Source organism: Gossypium arboreum, chromosome 5 (genome assembly GCF_025698485.1).
Source record: "Gossypium arboreum isolate Shixiya-1 chromosome 5, ASM2569848v2, whole genome shotgun sequence".
In the NCBI taxonomy this organism is placed as follows: Eukaryota; Viridiplantae; Streptophyta; class Magnoliopsida; order Malvales; family Malvaceae; genus Gossypium; species Gossypium arboreum.
This window is the reverse complement of record NC_069074.1, coordinates 90,097,006-90,114,435: the sequence shown is the minus strand read 5'-3', so window position 1 is coordinate 90,114,435 and position 17,430 is coordinate 90,097,006. Positions and strand designations below refer to the sequence as shown.

Genomic DNA, 17,430 nt, shown 5'->3' with positions numbered 1-17,430 from the left:
AATGATGATGTGAATCAGTTCAAGTATACGTGACACGCTCGACAAGTAAGTAATATTTAATAACTTTATATGATATGTAAGTGAAAACCTATAAACTCATATGGAAATTATCAAGTTATTATTGTAATACGTGTTAATTTTGATGGAGCTGATTTATATGTATTCATGTATATTTAACTGTGAATTAATGGTTAAGTGGTATATAATACATATTAGTCATACGAGCTTACTAAGCTTATTAGCTTACTCTATTTATTTTTCGTATTTTACAGTGAATTTGAATGCTCGCTAGGGTTGGAAGTCATCGAAGATTTCATCACACTATCCAGGAGTTGATTTGGTATTTTTGAACTCATTGAAAATTGGTAATATGGCATGTATAGGCTAGTCGATTTTATGAGATGTATAAGTTATTTTAGCTTTTGAAGCTTATATGTATTGATGTGTTTAAGCCATGTGATTTGGCTTAACTTGGCTAAATATTTGGCTGTGTATGTGTACTAATTATGGCATGAAAGTTTGATATGATTAATCTTGTTAAATCATGGGGTTGAGTTGTATGAGTTGATATGAAGTGGCCATGATTATGTGTTGTTTGTGGTTGATTAAGTGCTCAAATGTGCCATGTTGATGTTAAATGTAAGTAAGTTTGTGTATATGAAATTGAGGGTGGCAAATGTGTAACGGCCCAAATTTCAGTGATATCGGAACAGTGATTTGAGATCACTAAATCCGACAAGTACGTTTGAAAATTTAATAAATTAATAATTATGAGTCAAGTGTGAATTTAGAAGAATTTTGAATTAGTGAATTTTGTGTTTAAAAAAAAAAGAGAGAGAAAAGAATTTAATAAGTAAATTGGGTCTAAAACGAGGTATCAAGACCTCAAATGCATAATTCGAGCCATAAATATTTTTAAAAAATATTTATGGAGTGTAAATAAGTTAGTATTAAAGTTTCAGTTAGAAAATTTTAACGTTTGATAGTCAATTAATTAAAATGACTAAATTGAAAAAGGTACAAAACTTGATAAAATGATTAAATAGCTCAAGTGTTAAATGAGGAGGACTTAAAAGGCAAATTAGCCAAAAGGGAATGGATGAGGCGGCATAAGTAAGAAAAAATCTGGAATCAGGTGATCTAAGGGTAAAATGGTAAATGTTACAAAATTAAACAAATAAATTGAAATTAAAAGAGATTTCTAGGCCATTCTTTTCATAATTTCGCCGACAGCCATGGGAGAGAGCTTTTAAGCTGGTTTTGCACAATTTCACTGCATGTGAGTCTATTTCTTGCCCTTTTCTTATATTTTTGTATTTTAAGACTTTTGCAATTAGGTCCAATCATCTAATTCATTAGTTTTTGATTTGGTGGATGAAATTGGAAGTTCCCCTGGCTGAGTAAGGGCAGTTTATGATGAATTATTATGAAATTGAAGTTCTAATTTCATATTAAGGTTGTTTTATATTAAGTCATTTTGATAGAAAATGGTATTTAGGACCTAATTGTGAAAAAAATTGTGAATTAGATGTTGGTGTTGAAATTCAGAATATAAAAGGTTGTGAAATAGTTTATAATGATGAAATAAAGTGTTAATTAAGAAAAATTAGTTCAATTTATGGGTGAATTGAGTAGGGACTAAATTGTAAAAATTGTAAATTTTGGGGTAAAAGTGCAATTTCGAAATTTGAACAGCATAAATTGTGAAGTGAAATAGAAATCAAATAAATGCTAATGAGTAGAAATAATTTATATTATAGATCAAGAGAAACGAGATTCAAGTCGTGATCGAGGGAAAAATAAAGTTTACGAGGAATAGGCTCGATTGCTAATATTTTATGTCGAGGTAAGTTCATATGATTTTTAATAATGCAATGTGTAATTTAATGTTTGAAATGAAAATTTCAGAATGATATGATACATTATTGCATATAAAATGTCATTAAACTGTGATAATTGTAAAATGATATTTGAATAAAAGTACAAATTAAATGGAACAACGGACTTGAGTACTTTCATTCAGTGGCTAAGACGAATTGACGGAAAAGACCATGGTTGGACCATGGCAGCATGTGAAATGTGATTTCCGTATAAGACCATAGTTGGGCTATGGCTTCGGAGAAATGTGATATGTGCTTCAGATAAGACCATATCCGGATATGGCATCGGTGTGATATGTGCTACTGTATAAGACCATATCTGGGATATGGCATCAGTGTGATATGTGATCCGTGTAAGACCATGGCTGGGCTATGGCCTCGGTATGTGATATGTGACTATGTGCAAGACCATAGTTTTACTATGGCATTGTGATAATGAGGTACTCAATTCCGTAATCGTTCCCTAATTTGATTATGAACGAAAATGTAAAATAGCCCGAAAAGATTAAGAATTGGTGAATACTATGAAAATGACACGACTTGGAATAAGTTCTTGATACTTGATGACATTGAGATTATGGATCCATGCTTATGAAGCATAATTATGTGTTCTTACCATGATGGATGAAATGATATTGTATGGATTTAGTGAATAATAGTGGTGAATGAATAAATATGGCCTTGGCAGTTTTGGGTTACTGCAGTAGTGTATCTTTTGAAATTCACCATAAATTGTGGAAATTGAGTTAAGGGCTGAATAAAATATGAGATTAAAGCCTGATGAGTCTAGTTTCATATAGAGGAAACGGTACATGCAAATTGGATTTTATGTTATGAGATATTTAAATTGTTGTGAGACAGAGTCTGAATGACTTCGAGATCCCCTGTTCTGATTTTAGAAAATCATTATAAATTGTACAAAAATAATTATGAGTTTTAATTTATATATTTAAAATCCTTATCGAGTCTATTTTCAAAATGAATAGACGGGAACATCATCCAAGTCCCGAATTATGAGATAAATAATTTTAAGTGAAGAGAGGTCAGAACTGTTGGACAGTAAAACAGGGGAAACTTTAATGAATAAACTGTACTAAATGGCTAAACCAAAAATTCTTGAAATTTTATGGTAGAAAGGTATATGAATCTAGTTTCAAGGAAAATTAACGGAACTTAATTTGGAGTTTCGTAGCTCCAGAAATAAATTATTTAGTAAATGTATCTCGATAAAACAGCTTAAGCTGAGTATGTATAATTGTACAATTGTGGTGTTTTATCTTAAAAGCATGTTGGTAATTGCTTATTAATTTCATATGGACTTACTAAGCATTTATGCTTACCCCCTTCTTTTCATTCCTTGTAGTTTTGACAAGCCAGCTCGGAAATCGGGAACGGTCGGAGGCTCGCTCACACTATCTGTGTATCATCTTGGCATAACGGCTTATATATTTTAAGTATGGCATGTATAGCATTATAATCATTTTGTATATATGGTCTTATGATATGGATATTGAGTGGTATGGAAATGCTTGGTAATGATTAGCCATTGGAATGGCTAATCATGATCATAATTGGTGTTATGTATGCTAAATTGCTAGCTAATCCATGGAAACCATGAAATAGGCAAAATTTACCCTAAAATAGATTCAGACAGCAGCAGTGATGTGAGTTTGAAAAATCATTAAAAATAGTAGAGATACAATTAGGTGATGAATAAAATATGGAATTGAAGAATTATTAGTCTATTTTCATATGGATAGAACAAAACAGGTATATGAGTTATATTTTATGAGAAGTTTAAATTTTTGTGAAATAGGGCCAGAGCGATTTCTGGATCCCCTGTTCTGACTTTGGAAATTCACCATAAATTGTACAAAGATAATTAGAAGTCATGCTTTATATGTACAGATTTCTTATTGAGTTTAGTTTTATTAGAAACAAATGACATAGTCATTGAAACTCTGTACAGGGAGATATCTGATTCATAATACACAGAGGTCAGAGCAGTCAAACCCTGAAATAGGGGATACTTTAACTAATAAACTGTACTAATTGGCCCAACCAAAAATTCTAGAAAAAAATTAGTAGATAGATATATGAGTCTAGTTTAAAGAAAAATTTACGGAATTTGATTTCGAGTTTCGGAACTCGAGATATGAATTTTTAAGCAACTATGACGCAGTTGGACAGCTTATTCGAATTTGTTTAAGTGCTCAAATAAGTTTAGTAATGCCTCGTGCTCGACTCCGGCGACGGTCTCGGGTAAGGGGGCGTTACAAAATGGCTTAGAAAATAACCTTAAAATTGTCCACATGGGTAGGTACACGGGCGTGTGTTTAGGCCGTGCGTGACACACAGTCTGCCCCATGGGCGTGTAGTTCGGTCGTACGTCTCCTGCATATTGTATTTTAGCTTCGAATTGGCCACACGGGCTGAGACACGGCCGTGTGTCTCGGTCATGTAAGGTACACGGCCTAGAGACTTGGGCGTGTGCTCTGGCCATGTGAAGTTTGCACCTGATTTTAGAATTTAAATTGCCATATGGCCTAAGCACACGGGCGTGTGCCTTGGCCATGTGACCCCTTTTGTTCATGCATAATCAGACAGAGAGTTACACGGGTTAGGGACACGGGTGTGTGTGACCATACGATCTACCCACACGGGCGTGTCCCTATCCACTCGGGCGTGTGGCCCTGCTTTATGGGAAAATTTCCTAAGTTTACTAAATTCTCGATTTAGTCCCGAACCACCCCTGATGTATGTTTGGGACCTCGTAGGCCGTATAAGGGATGATACGCATACATATGAAAAGTTTTAAATTGGATGTAATTTTATGGCTCGATTTTATATGTTTGATTGTATTTAAGTCCGATAATGCCTCGTATCCTGTCCCGTCGTCGGACACGAATAAGGGGTGTTACAATAGGTTACAATCTCGATCATCTTCAAAGTCCTGAGGTTTTTCTAGACACATATCTTACTCAAAAGGAGATTCTGAGTCAATAGCAGCGTCGCCCATATCATTGATATCTGGAGACCTGTTATAGGAATGGAAGAACACTTAAAGAACAAATGAATCTAAGAATAATTATCTGTGTGGTATGAGTATGAATGAAATGGAAAGAACAAAAGAATGTTTGCCAAAATGAGAGACAAATATGCATTTTATTGAAAAAAAATAATGGACATGCATTTTTCACAAAAGGATTCTTATTGCTCTTAGGCTTGGAGCAACAAGTGTGTTTTGAACATTACTCTGAATTAGTCTTAAAAATTACATGGATCTCTTCTGCAGTCCAATTGTTCAGAACACTTCTAGGGATGTAGGAACAAATTCTTGACAGGTTTTTTAGTTCCTTATTCAAAGGCACAAACATCTTTCCCTTCTAAACTCTCGATATCTTCAAAGAATTCCAACTTTATATTATCCATCAGGCTCTGTACTAGAGTTCTGAACTCAACGCCCTTTTGGATTTCATGAAACTTGTTACATGCAATGAAATGTAATGTTAACGAATGGAAAAGATGCATTTAAAAAGGCGTTGATTCTAGTTCAATTTTGTTAGAACAACTTTACTAGAAAACAAGTTTCTTTACGTAAAGTGGATACATATACGGTCTCGCCTTCACATTTAAAACATTAACTTTCCCAAGAAACAAAGCCAATTTTCAGCCTCAATCCGACTCCTATTCATATTTCAGGCTTTGAATGGCTAGGATTTGCAAGTGGTTAGCCACTTCTCGTACTCGGACCAAACCTTCGCTCATAACGTGGTCCATAACTCTGACCTGCCCCTCTTACAGGCTATCACCTTTCTCTTGTTGCCTTTTCTTGGATCATATTCGCGCGGCCATGTTGTCTTCCACTTTATCAAGAAACCTATTTTCCATGATAAGCTCTCTATTTAGCAACTGAACACGAATCAACACCCCTTTTTTTATATGAAAATGCAATACAATCATAGCTAAAACAAAACGAAACAAGTTAGTACATTTCATACAAAGCTAGTATTTAAAGCAAGCAATAAATAATACATAGAGCACCTATTCGGGTGACCACTAGAGGTTCGGTATGGTTCTATCTAGGGTAAGCTCTTAAGGCTCATTATATGTGGTTCGGTTCTAAAGTAAGGGTACCTGAACCGGCAGATTCCTCGATCCTCACCCATTATAGGCTCATATGAACCGAGTTCAGTTCAGGGGAATACATTTCCCTATGGCTGTACGGAGATGAAAATCTCACGAAGACACAAGTACGGATGTATTCCGAAAGCGATCCACTATCCTATACGGAGGTGAAGACCTCATGAAGGAATAGTTTCTCACTCCCAATTAAGAAGGGCAAAATCGAACAGTTATGCAATGCAATATGCGAAAAACACATAAAAAGAAACTTTCGAACCAATAAAACAGATATATTGGATCGCTATACAACCTGAGATATCAAAACATGAACGATGAAATGCAACGAAGGGATCATAAATTTAAACCAAATTATCAATTTTCGACAAAAAGACCAAAAGTAATCAACTCATGGCTGGACTCTCTTATTTTGTCTCTAGTGTGAGTCTACAAGCTGTCGAAACCTTTTTTTTAGTTCGACTTTTTATTTTAAAAATGGGAGTCGCCACCAATCCTTTTTTTATCAGGTGTGATCGGATCACCTCTTAATTTGATCATTTTAATAAAAGTTTAGATTTACTAAAATGATGATTTATAGTCTACAAAATCCAAGAGATGGGTTTGGGAGTCGGCTACGCACGAGGAAGGATTAACACCCTCGTTACGCCCAAAACTGGTAGCTAATTGATTACTTGATGTCTTTGGTGTCAAAAATTAAAAATTTAAAGAGAATTTAAAACGCGATCCAACTTTACATAATGTTATTTTTAATTAAAATGTATGTAAAAGAGCCTTTTATCTCGAGGTAATAAAATGTCACATCCTATAAATTAGAACATGACATCTTGAATCCTCGAAAATAAGCTTGCTTTTTATTTTATTATTTAATTAGATCTCATGTATTTTAATTATAAAAGGATATTCGGTCATCTAGATTCAACGAGAAAGTCAAAACCCCGTAAGTTAGGGCACGACTTCCCGAATCTCCAAATACGAAATATTGCCTTATTTTTAAAAATTTCTCCTTTTTTTGAATAATAAAAAATGTAATATTTAAAACGATATGTATTTAAAACGATAAAGTAACTTAAAATAAAATAAACAAAAATACATGATTGAAAAGACACGACTTGAAAATGCCAAAATAATAAAAGGAATAATGAAATAACACACAAAAATAAAATAAAATAAAATGAGATAATAATGATAATATAACAATATATACAAATATGAACAATATAAATTTTAAAATAAAAAGCAAGAAAAAATAATAAATAGATAAATAAATAAATAATAATAAAATAAAAAAAATCCATGAAAGGGATGAAATTAAATAAATAACGGATTTAATTGAAATTTAAACGAAACTAGGGGTATAGATTGCAAATAATAAAAATAGGCTAATAAGGATTAAAATGTAACGAGCTAAAAAGAATAGGGACTGAAAAGGAAAATATCCCTTGTTTGCGGAACAATTCTCAGGTGGACCAAAATTAAAACAGAAATGAAATTATATGGTAAAATATGTAAATATATAAAATTAGATAGGACTAGATTGAAAAATAAATGAAAGGCGGAAGGGTCGGGACCGCGAATAACCCATTGGTTGCGAAAACACGCGGATCTTAGCCACTTTCGGGCCGAGTCTCAGGTTTTCATTGTTTTTGGGCGATTTGTGTAGTGTATTGGCCTGACATGTAATTTGGACTTTGAGACTGCTAATTTTTATTTTTATTTTTTCTGTTTGGTTTTTGTCTAAGCCCGGATAAAATGGCCTATTACAGTTGAAAAAAAATACTAGACATTTTATTCGAATAAAATTATATATATAATATATTATCAAATTTTATTGACAATATATATAAAAGATTATAATATTCAATAATAAAAAGAAGCCACTTATATATTTTACTTCAGTAAGAACTTCAATGTTAACGGTAATTAAAATAAAAATATTTTTACTAAAAGATAAAATAATTGATTTATTGATTCATATATAGTTATATTTTAGAGATATATAGTATCAATAAAGAATGAATAAATTTTTTTATCAATGCAAATATAAAATATTTAATTTAATAAAATGGAATTTTACTTTAACAAAGACATTGACTTTAATGGTAATAATAATTATTATTATTTTACTGTAACAATGAACAATATAAATTTATTTACAATAATTTGTTTTATCAATTTAAATAATAAAGTAGGGTCTGTATTTGTGATGAAGAAAAACATTTTAAAGTTAAACCAACGGCTTCCCATTCTTCTTTCTTCATCCAATTTGTTTTTTTGCTTTCAATTTCTCAAATCTCTGTTTCTCATCAATTCCACTCTTTGTTTTTCAGTTTTCACATTTTCTTCTATTCTGTCTGTCAATTAAGGAAAAAAAATCAAACTTTCTTTTATTTCTGAAAGGCAGGCTTTCTTCTTACCTAGATTTCCACTTCGCAAAAGGAACAGCGCAGAAGATAGTTCAGTGAGGGTAAGTTTGAGGAACTGCTCCTCAGTGCTATATTTTTTCATCTTTTTGTTGAATGCCATTTATTGGCCTTTTCACTATTTTCTATTACGTCCTCTAAATCAACTCTTTTCATCTTTTACAGCTCTATTTATTTTCTGCAGGTATTCACAGAGAGAAACAGAGAGGTAAGTTCAAGAATAATTTCTACCTTCTTCCATAATCATCTTTTTCTAATGAAATATAATAATATCTTCGGTTTAGAACAACAATTACATCTTCTTCAATAATCATCTTTTTTTAATGGAATATAATAATCTTTTATTCGTCTTTATGTTAATCTTCTTACTAATAACCAATGTTTTTGTTCAACCTCATCAGACTATCAACAAAAATGGCCGAATCTCTTGCCTCTGCTGCTGTCGAAAATGTGACAAACCAGGCAATGACATACGCATCACCCTATCTCCGTTACTTTTTCTGTTATGGAGAGATTGTTCAAGATTTCAAGAATCGACGAAAGGAACTTAAATTGAGGAAAGGTACAGTGAAAAGTCGTGTCGACGAGGCTAAAAGGCAAATTGAGATCATCTATGATGAAGTCGAGGACTGGCTTAGAAGGGTTGAGAAAGAACTGGAAGAAACCCAGAACTTGGAAGATGAAATAGATCGCGTCAAGTGTTTCAAATGGTGTCCTAAATGGGGCTGGCAATATTGCTTAAGTAAGAAACTGGCAGAGAAGACTCCTATTATCTCTGACCTTTTACAGACTTCTAACTTTGCACAGGTGGGCCGTCGTGGTTCTCTTAAAGGAATAGAGTTCATCACATCCACGGATTTCAGGGACTTTGAATCTTCAAAATCAGCTTTCAACCAGATCATGGAGGCTATAAATGCTGTCAACATGATCGGACTGCACGGAATGCCAGGAGTTGGTAAGACAACTTTAGCCAAAGAAGTTGGGAAGCATGCTCGAGAACAAAAGCTCTTCGATAAAGTTGTGATGTTTACTATGTCCCAAAATCCAAACATCAGAACAATTCAAGATAAAGTTGCAGAGATGTTTGGTTTAAATTTTCGAACAAATACCGAAGAAGGACGAGCAGAAGAGTTATGGTCGAGATTGAAAGTTGAGAAGCACATCCTCATAATTATCGACGACCTCTGGGACGAATTCAAATTGGAGAGTATCGGAATTCCATTCGGCGATGAACACAAGGGTTGTAAAATTCTTCTGACTACACGTCAACAGCAAGTCTGCAGTAAAATGAGGTGTCAGGAGGAAATTCAACTTGGCATCTTATCCAAAGACGAAGCATGGATTTTATTTAAAGATCAAGCGGGTTTAGATGACTGTTCCATCTTGAATGAGGTAGCCAAAGAGGTTGCTGGTGAATGTAAGGGATTGCCTCTTGCAATTGTTACCGTGGCAAAAGCTCTGGAAGATAGGAGTTTAGATGAGTGGAGAGACGCAAATCAGAGATTCAAGGACTCAACGCTTTTGTATGATGAAGAAGTCCTCGGGGGTGTCCTCCAGCCTCTTAAGCTTAGCTACGATTATTTGAAGAAAGACAATAACCAAATGACGGTAAATCACATCCAAATGTGCTTCTTACTGTGTTCGCTTTTTCCTGAAGATGATGAAATCTGTACTGAGTTATTGATTATGTGCGGAATTGGAGTAGGATTGTTCCCTAATGTTTACTCGATTGAAGATAAAAGGAAGAAGATTGTTGAAGCACTAAAAAAACTCCAAAAATCTGGCTTGTTATTGGAAGCTGATTGTGCATATATGATGAGAATGCATGATGTGGTTCGAGATTTTGCTCATTGGCTAACATCAACAGGAGAAAATAGGTTCATGGTAAAAGATAAGTTGAAAGAATGGCCTGATATGGTTGAAAGTTTTGAATGTTATACTGCAATCGCTTTATGGAATTGTAGTAATAACATAAAAAATTTTCCTGACAAAGTGGAGTTTTCAAAGCTCAAGACTTTGTTTCTTCAGGGGGAGCAGAAGGCTGATTCACTAGTGGTTTCCAGTACATTTTTTGAAGAAATGAAAGCCCTCCAAGTTCTATACCTCAGAAATGTTAGTTTCTCACTGAAAGGATTTAATTCCTTATCAAATCTTAAAACTTTGTGGTGTGAGTATTGCAAGCTGGAAAACTTCTCATCATCACTGACGAATATGAGAAGCCTTGAGATTCTTGCATTGATTTCGACTGGGATTGATGAGATAAGTGAAGAATTAGTGAAATTGTCTACACTGAAATATTTACGTCTTTCTGGTGTTGAAGCAACAATGAAAATCCCCCCCAAGTTGGTATCAAGGTAAGAGTGCATCAGATTTTATTATCTTTTTTATCATATTCGTATTTTGTTTGACATCATTTATTTTCCTCTCAATTACTTTAATAGTCGAGGGCAATAAATATTTAAAAAAAACAGCTTAATAAATTAAGGCATAATATAAAATTTAGACCTTAACATTTACATCATTTATCAATTTAGTCCTTGCTTTGTTTTTAGTTAAATTTGGTTTTGAATATTTTAAAAGAGTCGATTTGAGCATCAATCATTTAAAAATGTTGAATTGTTTTTTAACAGAAATACTAATTAAAATGTTTAAGTTTTTAAACATGAAAGCCATTATGACAATCCATATTTACTTCATGCTATATTTTTAAAAATTTTATGATTTTTTAATTGTATGAATTTCAAATTTTTATTTTTGAAAATTTTTATAAATTTTAAATTATATAATAGGTAAAAATATTGTAGTTTTAGAGTGTTTTTGAAACTTTATTGTAGTTTTAGAGTTGATATAAATATGAATGATCATTTAATAAAATAAATAAATATTGGAACAGTTATAAATAAAATAAATTTATTTAAATATTATAATAATTATTTTTAATAATAAATTTATAAATACATGATTTAGGGATTTAAGATTCTGTAATGATAATTATGGAAAACTCTAATAAATGTATTAATTAATTAAGTAATGGGAGTAAGATACTAAAATGAGGCAATTTAACATGTACATTGTATTTTCTAAATTAAAACTCTAATTTTTTTACTTAGACTAACTTAAAACTCATTAATATTTCATATTCATCCAGACTTTTTAAAAAGTTATTACTTTTTAAAAACATTTTAATTTGAAAAAGAAACCTCCATCTACCTCTAGTTTTAGTAATAACAAAAATAATTAATATTCCATTTTATTAAAAATTATTGAACAATTGATTTAGAAGTTTTAATGGAAAATATGTTGTTGAGTATTTATTAAAATTTTATTTAAAACAACTTCAATTCAATCTAACTATAACAAAATTTTATACACAATTAATCAAAGTTTTAATTTTCATGCTTTTCAAAAAGAAAACGTGTAGCATTTATTACCTTTTTCAAAATTATATGTTTTATCTTTTCGCATAATAAATAAAAATTGTTCTTTGAAACACAAAAAAAAAAAAAACTCACGTGATATATATATATATATTTAAGCCCCAACCAATATGTATTGTATCATATAATTTAAAAATTAATGCTATTTTTTTATTAATGTAATAGGTTGACTTCACTACAAGAGTTACATGTGAAGGAAAACGATATCAACTTATTGGAGCTGAATTCATTGTCTCGTTTAACGGCACTATCACTGGAACTTTCTACTAATCAATTTTCTCAAGAAGATTTTGTGTTTCCTAAACTACGAAGGTACCATATAGTTGTAGATGATTGTTTTAGCTTTTGGGAGGAGCTAACCATTAGACGATTGACAATTCAAAATTTCTCATCTTCATTGAGTGCATTTAACAATTTATTTTGCAATGTGGAAAAGTTGAAGTTGAAGAAGGTTAGTGGACGGAAGAACATAGTGCCAAGCATAGGTAAAAAGGTACTAAATGAGTTGACTTCTTTAGAGCTTGATTCTTGTGACGATATGGAATTTTTGATTGATATAACAAGAGATCAAGGGCCAACTGTTGCATTCTCTAATTTGGTGGAATTAAATATACAAAGCATGGTTTCTTTGAAAGGGTTGTGTTATGATCTTTCTCCATCCCATCGTGCAATTGCAAGCCTCACAAGACTAAAGGTTGTGACAATTAAATCTTGCCCTAAACTGAAAACAATCTTCCCACCTTGCGTTGCTCAGAGTATGTTGTGTATGGAAAAACTCTACATAAGCAACTGCGATGGACTAGAGCAAGTAATTGGTTTTGCCCAAGAAGAAGAAATTACTAAGGTAGAGATGCCTATTCTCCCCAATCATTTTGTTAATTTAGTAACTATTTTTACTTTTTGATAGCATTTTTTTTAGGGATAAAAACAATACGAGAAAACTAAAGACCAATGTGAATTCCATCTTTTGTTTAATTTATAATTAGGTTTTAATTTTTTTAATATAATAAAAATATTTTACATTACTGAAAATATCTTAGACAATAATATTTTAAAATTTTAATGAAAAATAATAAATTGAATTTATATGAATGAAGAAATTCAATTCAACTAAACCGTTGTAACCTCTGGTTTTTCAAGAGCCATGCTACTTTTGTTCCAACTTATTATTTGTATACTAAAATAAATGAATGTTTTATATTTTATCTTGTTATAATTGTGATTTATTAAATTTTAAAGTTGATGTGTATTCAAGTTTAATATATAATTAATCTGTCTAACTAATTTGTAAGTCTTTCAGTTAATATATATTTTATCTTGTTATAATTGTGATTTATTAAATTCTAAAGTTAAATGTGTATTCGAGTTTAATATATAGTTAATTTGTCTAATCAAGTCTTTCAATTAATAATTTATCCTTATATTGAATTGCTCAGTTTTTATAATATTAAAATAAATAACTTATTAATATGTGTGTTTGAAATATGCAGAATGACTCTTGTCTTTATTGCTGCCCCAAATTAAGAATTCTTAAGATAAAAGATTGCAGTAGTTTAAAATATGTTTGTGCAAACACTTCGACTCAAGGGCTTCAATCATTGGAATCTGTCAAAATAAGGCATTGTCCTCAACTTATGCAAATCTTCAAGATGGAACAAAATGAGAACGGGCAAGATGTTGTGCTTCCTCAGGTACTTCTATATTTAAAATTTTAAGGTTAACAAAATTTGAAAAAAATTAAACATTTTATATAACAACTATTAAAAATATATAAAAAGTTATAATTTAAAATTTGACTTACAATTAAATAAAATTATATGTTTTTAAATTTAGTACATCAAATTATTTTATAAATTTTTATTATCAAATACTATAATATTCATATTTTAAATAATTCTCGTATAAATTTAGATAAAAATATTAAAATAGAGAAAAATTATATATTTATTTTCTATTGATGTTATACTTTAATATATTTATTTATATTTTATATTTATGTAATATGATAATGATTATTTAAATTATGTTTTATAAATGATATTCCTCAATTTTATTTAAAGAAATATATTTTGTATAATATCAAAATATTTGCTTCATTCATGCAGAACCATTGCTGGCCAAAATTGAAAACTTTTTGGATAAATGATTGCCAACTATTCTCATGCTTCATTGTACAAGCTCCACTCTTGGAGGTATTATTTAGATTATTTGCATTTTGTATATGGATTTTGACATTGTAGCAAACCAGTAAATCGATATGTTGCTTAATTTATCTAATAATTCATTCCCCTTTTATACTTAATTAGTTTGTAAGTGAATTCCATTGTTCACTCTTTAAATAAAAATGCAAAATCAAGTTAAATAAAAATGTAAAATCAAGGAATGGCCTCTCATGTTTAAATAATTTGGTTGAAATTTTAGGAGTTTAAATTTTAAAATCTATCCTTTTAAGAAAACAAAAGATATATGTAGCATTGAAATTAGAGAAAGTAGTATTCACTATTACTTGAAATTTGTAAAATTTTGAATACTTATTGGTAACATTTACTCTAATGTGTTTTTATGACATTTATTGACATTTCTGTGTATATGCAGAGATTGGTTCTTAGTTACGTGGAAATCATATGGAAAACTAATATGTCTGCATTGAATGAAGATTGTATAGTAGTTGGGAATCATGAAAAGGTATTTCAAGGTGGGCACTCATTCTCAAGGATAAAAGAATTGTGCTTGGTGAATTTATTTGAAATGCAGATTATATGGAACGATTTTGCTCAAGTTGTAACCCTTGAGAACCTTACAACACTACTTTTGATAGATTGCAAGAAGTTAAGATATATATTTTCACCTACGACGGCTCGTAGTTTATCACATTTGACTAATATCACTGTTACAAATTGTGGAAATTTGAAAAGTCTCTTTCCCTTTGGATTTGTTCCTATTCTTCCAAAACTTCAATGTCTTGAAGTTAAAAGAAATTCTAAATTGGAACAAGTATTCGAATTAGAAGATGAACTGGAAGTGGTAGCTAAAGAGGAGATGAAATTTGATAAATTAAGAAAGTTATCACTTAAAGAACTACCGAGCCTCATTCACTTCAGTCCCAACGGATATCATTTTGTATTGTCAGCATTGGAAGATTTGAGAGTAAGAGATTGCCCTAAGTTGACTACTAGTTTCTCCATTGATTCACAGGAATTTGTGCATTGCGAAACAAAGATAAAGATTCTACAACCTTTTAATTTACAAGAATGTTGCACATTAGTTATTTTTTAATCGAATCAAACCAAACTATTTTCACATTAGCTCTTTGCTTTTTTGCATATAGCTATTGGTATAGATTGATGTCATTTTTGTTGGGTTTAGAAAATGGAGTGAGCTGATTCTATAGTTGGTGGACTAAGTTATAGTTAGTGAAGTTTAAAATAGGTTTGAGCTAAAAGGCACTGGAGCCTATGCTTCTAACACTCACTAATGCGTAAGTAAACATTTTAGAATAGGGGAAACAAAATTGAAAATGATAATAAAGTATAAATATGTATAAGAGAGGTCATACTTGAGTAGAGGTCTAAATACTTCTCAATGATGACAAAGTTGACAACATTGTCCAATTAATATATCTGCTATAGAGTGCACTACTTTTGTATTTTTATAATATTTATTAGGTTAAATCAAGTAACATGTATTTTATAAGGCCAACATGTTTTTAAATTAAGAATTATATTAATATGTTTACTCCAATTAATTTTGAACATCTGCTTTTACATATTGAAGATTTTGTTAAAATAAATTAGTAAAAAGTTAGAATTGTAAGTAAATAATTGGTAGCATATTAATAAATTTAATACTTTAAAGATAATAAATTTAACAAATTTTAAGTAAATAATTTGTAAATTATTGAAAATATTACTTTATAAAGTGTATATATATGTTTCTTACTTTTCCTTGATGACATGAGATTAAAATTTTAGTTATAATTTTTTCTTCATTTGTTTTTTAAGACACCCCAATTGGTTGAGAAAGATGCGATTGAAAAGTCTGCCACTGTTTTAAATGCAATTTTCAACGTGAATATATGTTGGAGACGTCGGGGGTTCAGTGAGAGTCAACTACCACATATTACATGAAAGAATGGATGATTTTAGGACAGCTTTCAAAGCCATGTTACATAAATCAATAGGTGGAGGTTCATGTTGTTTGGAATTTTTTTAGTTAAGTTTCTGATATAATTTGTGTCTAACACGAGTTTATTGATTTTTTAAAGTTTTTTTTATATATTTAGGGGATCATATATAATTTTATATCCATATCCAAACGAACATGAATGCAAAATGGAAAATGAAGATTCGAAGTATCCTAAGTTCAATATATCAACTAAATGCAGGTAAAAACATGGTTGTCAATTTCAATTTTTAGTTCTTTTTTCTTTTCTAAATTTGCCTATATAATAATCAAATTTAGTATGGTTCACTTGTGTTTATGTTTATTATTTTTGTTAAAAATAGGTGCGTTGATAACTGTGCTTCTAACTGGTATGAAAGCTTACTTTAATGGAGTTGTGAAGCAAAATGATATATCATCTCTTACTTCAAACTAATAACTTAGCTAGTTATAGTTATGTTGCAGCTTTTATTGTATGGTTTTGCATGCGAGTGAAAATTCCATTGCATCATGTATTTGTTTTTATGTGTTAAACCATAACCAAACCGGATAGATTTTATTTTGCGAAGTTTTCAAAGGTGGTTTTGTTGAAATATTGAAAGTTTGATTGTTAGTTTCAAATTAACAATAAATTATTTTGTTGACAACAATTCTCAATTACGCGCATAAAGCCTATGTCGAAAGTTTCAACACGAAACTTTCAACGGAGCCAATACTTACTTAATAGCCTTCCGACCAACGGAACTAACAGCGTAAAACCTCAACTAATCTCGTATTCCTTACGAGCACGATCAACAAAATAAAAAGAAAGAAAGAGGACGAAAAAGAAAAGGAAATGAAGAAGGAGAAGAAGAAAGAGAACAACAAAAAAATTTATTTTAATAATTTGGGATATGTATTTATAGATAAAATATAGTTTCTATGCCTTTATGTAACAATTTATTTTCTTTTAAATCTATATAGATATTTGCATTTAAAGATATGGCATTTTGACTTCCAGCTATAGGTTGTGTACAATTTATAGATTTCTTCTTTTTTCCATTTCTTTTCTACTATTGAAGATATATGTTGGATCGGTTCTTTGCAAGGGAAGGATAACAACAAATCCGAAGGTTTCTCTTCATAATTATCACTAAATACAAGTCCCTCAATAAGTTTTGATTTATCATTGAAACATATAAATAAAATAATATTCAATTTAGATGTATGCAACTTAATTGACTTAATTGTTTATTAAGTTGCAAGTTGGATGGGTGTAGTTGGGGTAGGCTTTCTCCATAGCTGACCCATTCTTGCTGTACTAAATAATATTAGAAGGTTGATCAAATATATATATATATAGATATAGATATATTAGAAGGGATTACACATGAGGTAGGACAGTTTATC

At 30.7% G+C, this 17,430-nt stretch overlaps 1 protein-coding gene and 2 long non-coding RNA genes across 3 annotated transcripts; all 3 read left to right on the top strand.

Annotated features, from left to right (window-relative positions):
- The first annotated feature begins 1,760 nt into the window (after nucleotides 1–1,760).
- LOC128292822 (uncharacterized) lies at nucleotides 1,761–3,614 on the top strand. The gene is made up of 2 exons (XR_008282757.1): nucleotides 1,761–1,846; nucleotides 3,244–3,614. It is a non-coding gene; the product is annotated as an uncharacterized LOC128292822 (long non-coding RNA).
- A 4,617-nt stretch (nucleotides 3,615–8,231) lies between these two features.
- Nucleotides 8,232–12,784, top strand: LOC108451115 (probable disease resistance protein At1g61300). Its single transcript, XM_017748847.2, has 4 exons — nucleotides 8,232–8,487; nucleotides 8,609–8,651; nucleotides 8,845–10,797; nucleotides 12,046–12,784. Exons 3-4 carry the CDS (start codon nucleotides 8,858–8,860, stop codon nucleotides 12,782–12,784), a joined length of 2,679 nt encoding a protein of 892 aa, XP_017604336.2. The 5' UTR covers nucleotides 8,232–8,487; nucleotides 8,609–8,651; nucleotides 8,845–8,857.
- Nucleotides 12,785–14,040: 1,256 nt separating this feature from the next.
- On the top strand, nucleotides 14,041–14,751 carry LOC128293028 (uncharacterized). Its single transcript, XR_008283048.1, has 2 exons — nucleotides 14,041–14,072; nucleotides 14,476–14,751. It is a non-coding gene; the product is annotated as an uncharacterized LOC128293028 (long non-coding RNA).
- The last annotated feature ends 2,679 nt before the right edge of the window (nucleotides 14,752–17,430 follow it).

Coding starts and splice junctions, on each gene's coding strand:
- LOC108451115 (XM_017748847.2), top strand. CDS start 8,858: ATGGCCGAATCTCTTGCCTCTGCTGCTGTCGAAAATGTGACAAACCAG. Junction 10,798..12,045: donor CCCCCCAAGTTGGTATCAAG/GTAAGAGTGCAT, acceptor TTAATGTAATAG/GTTGACTTCACTACAAGAGT.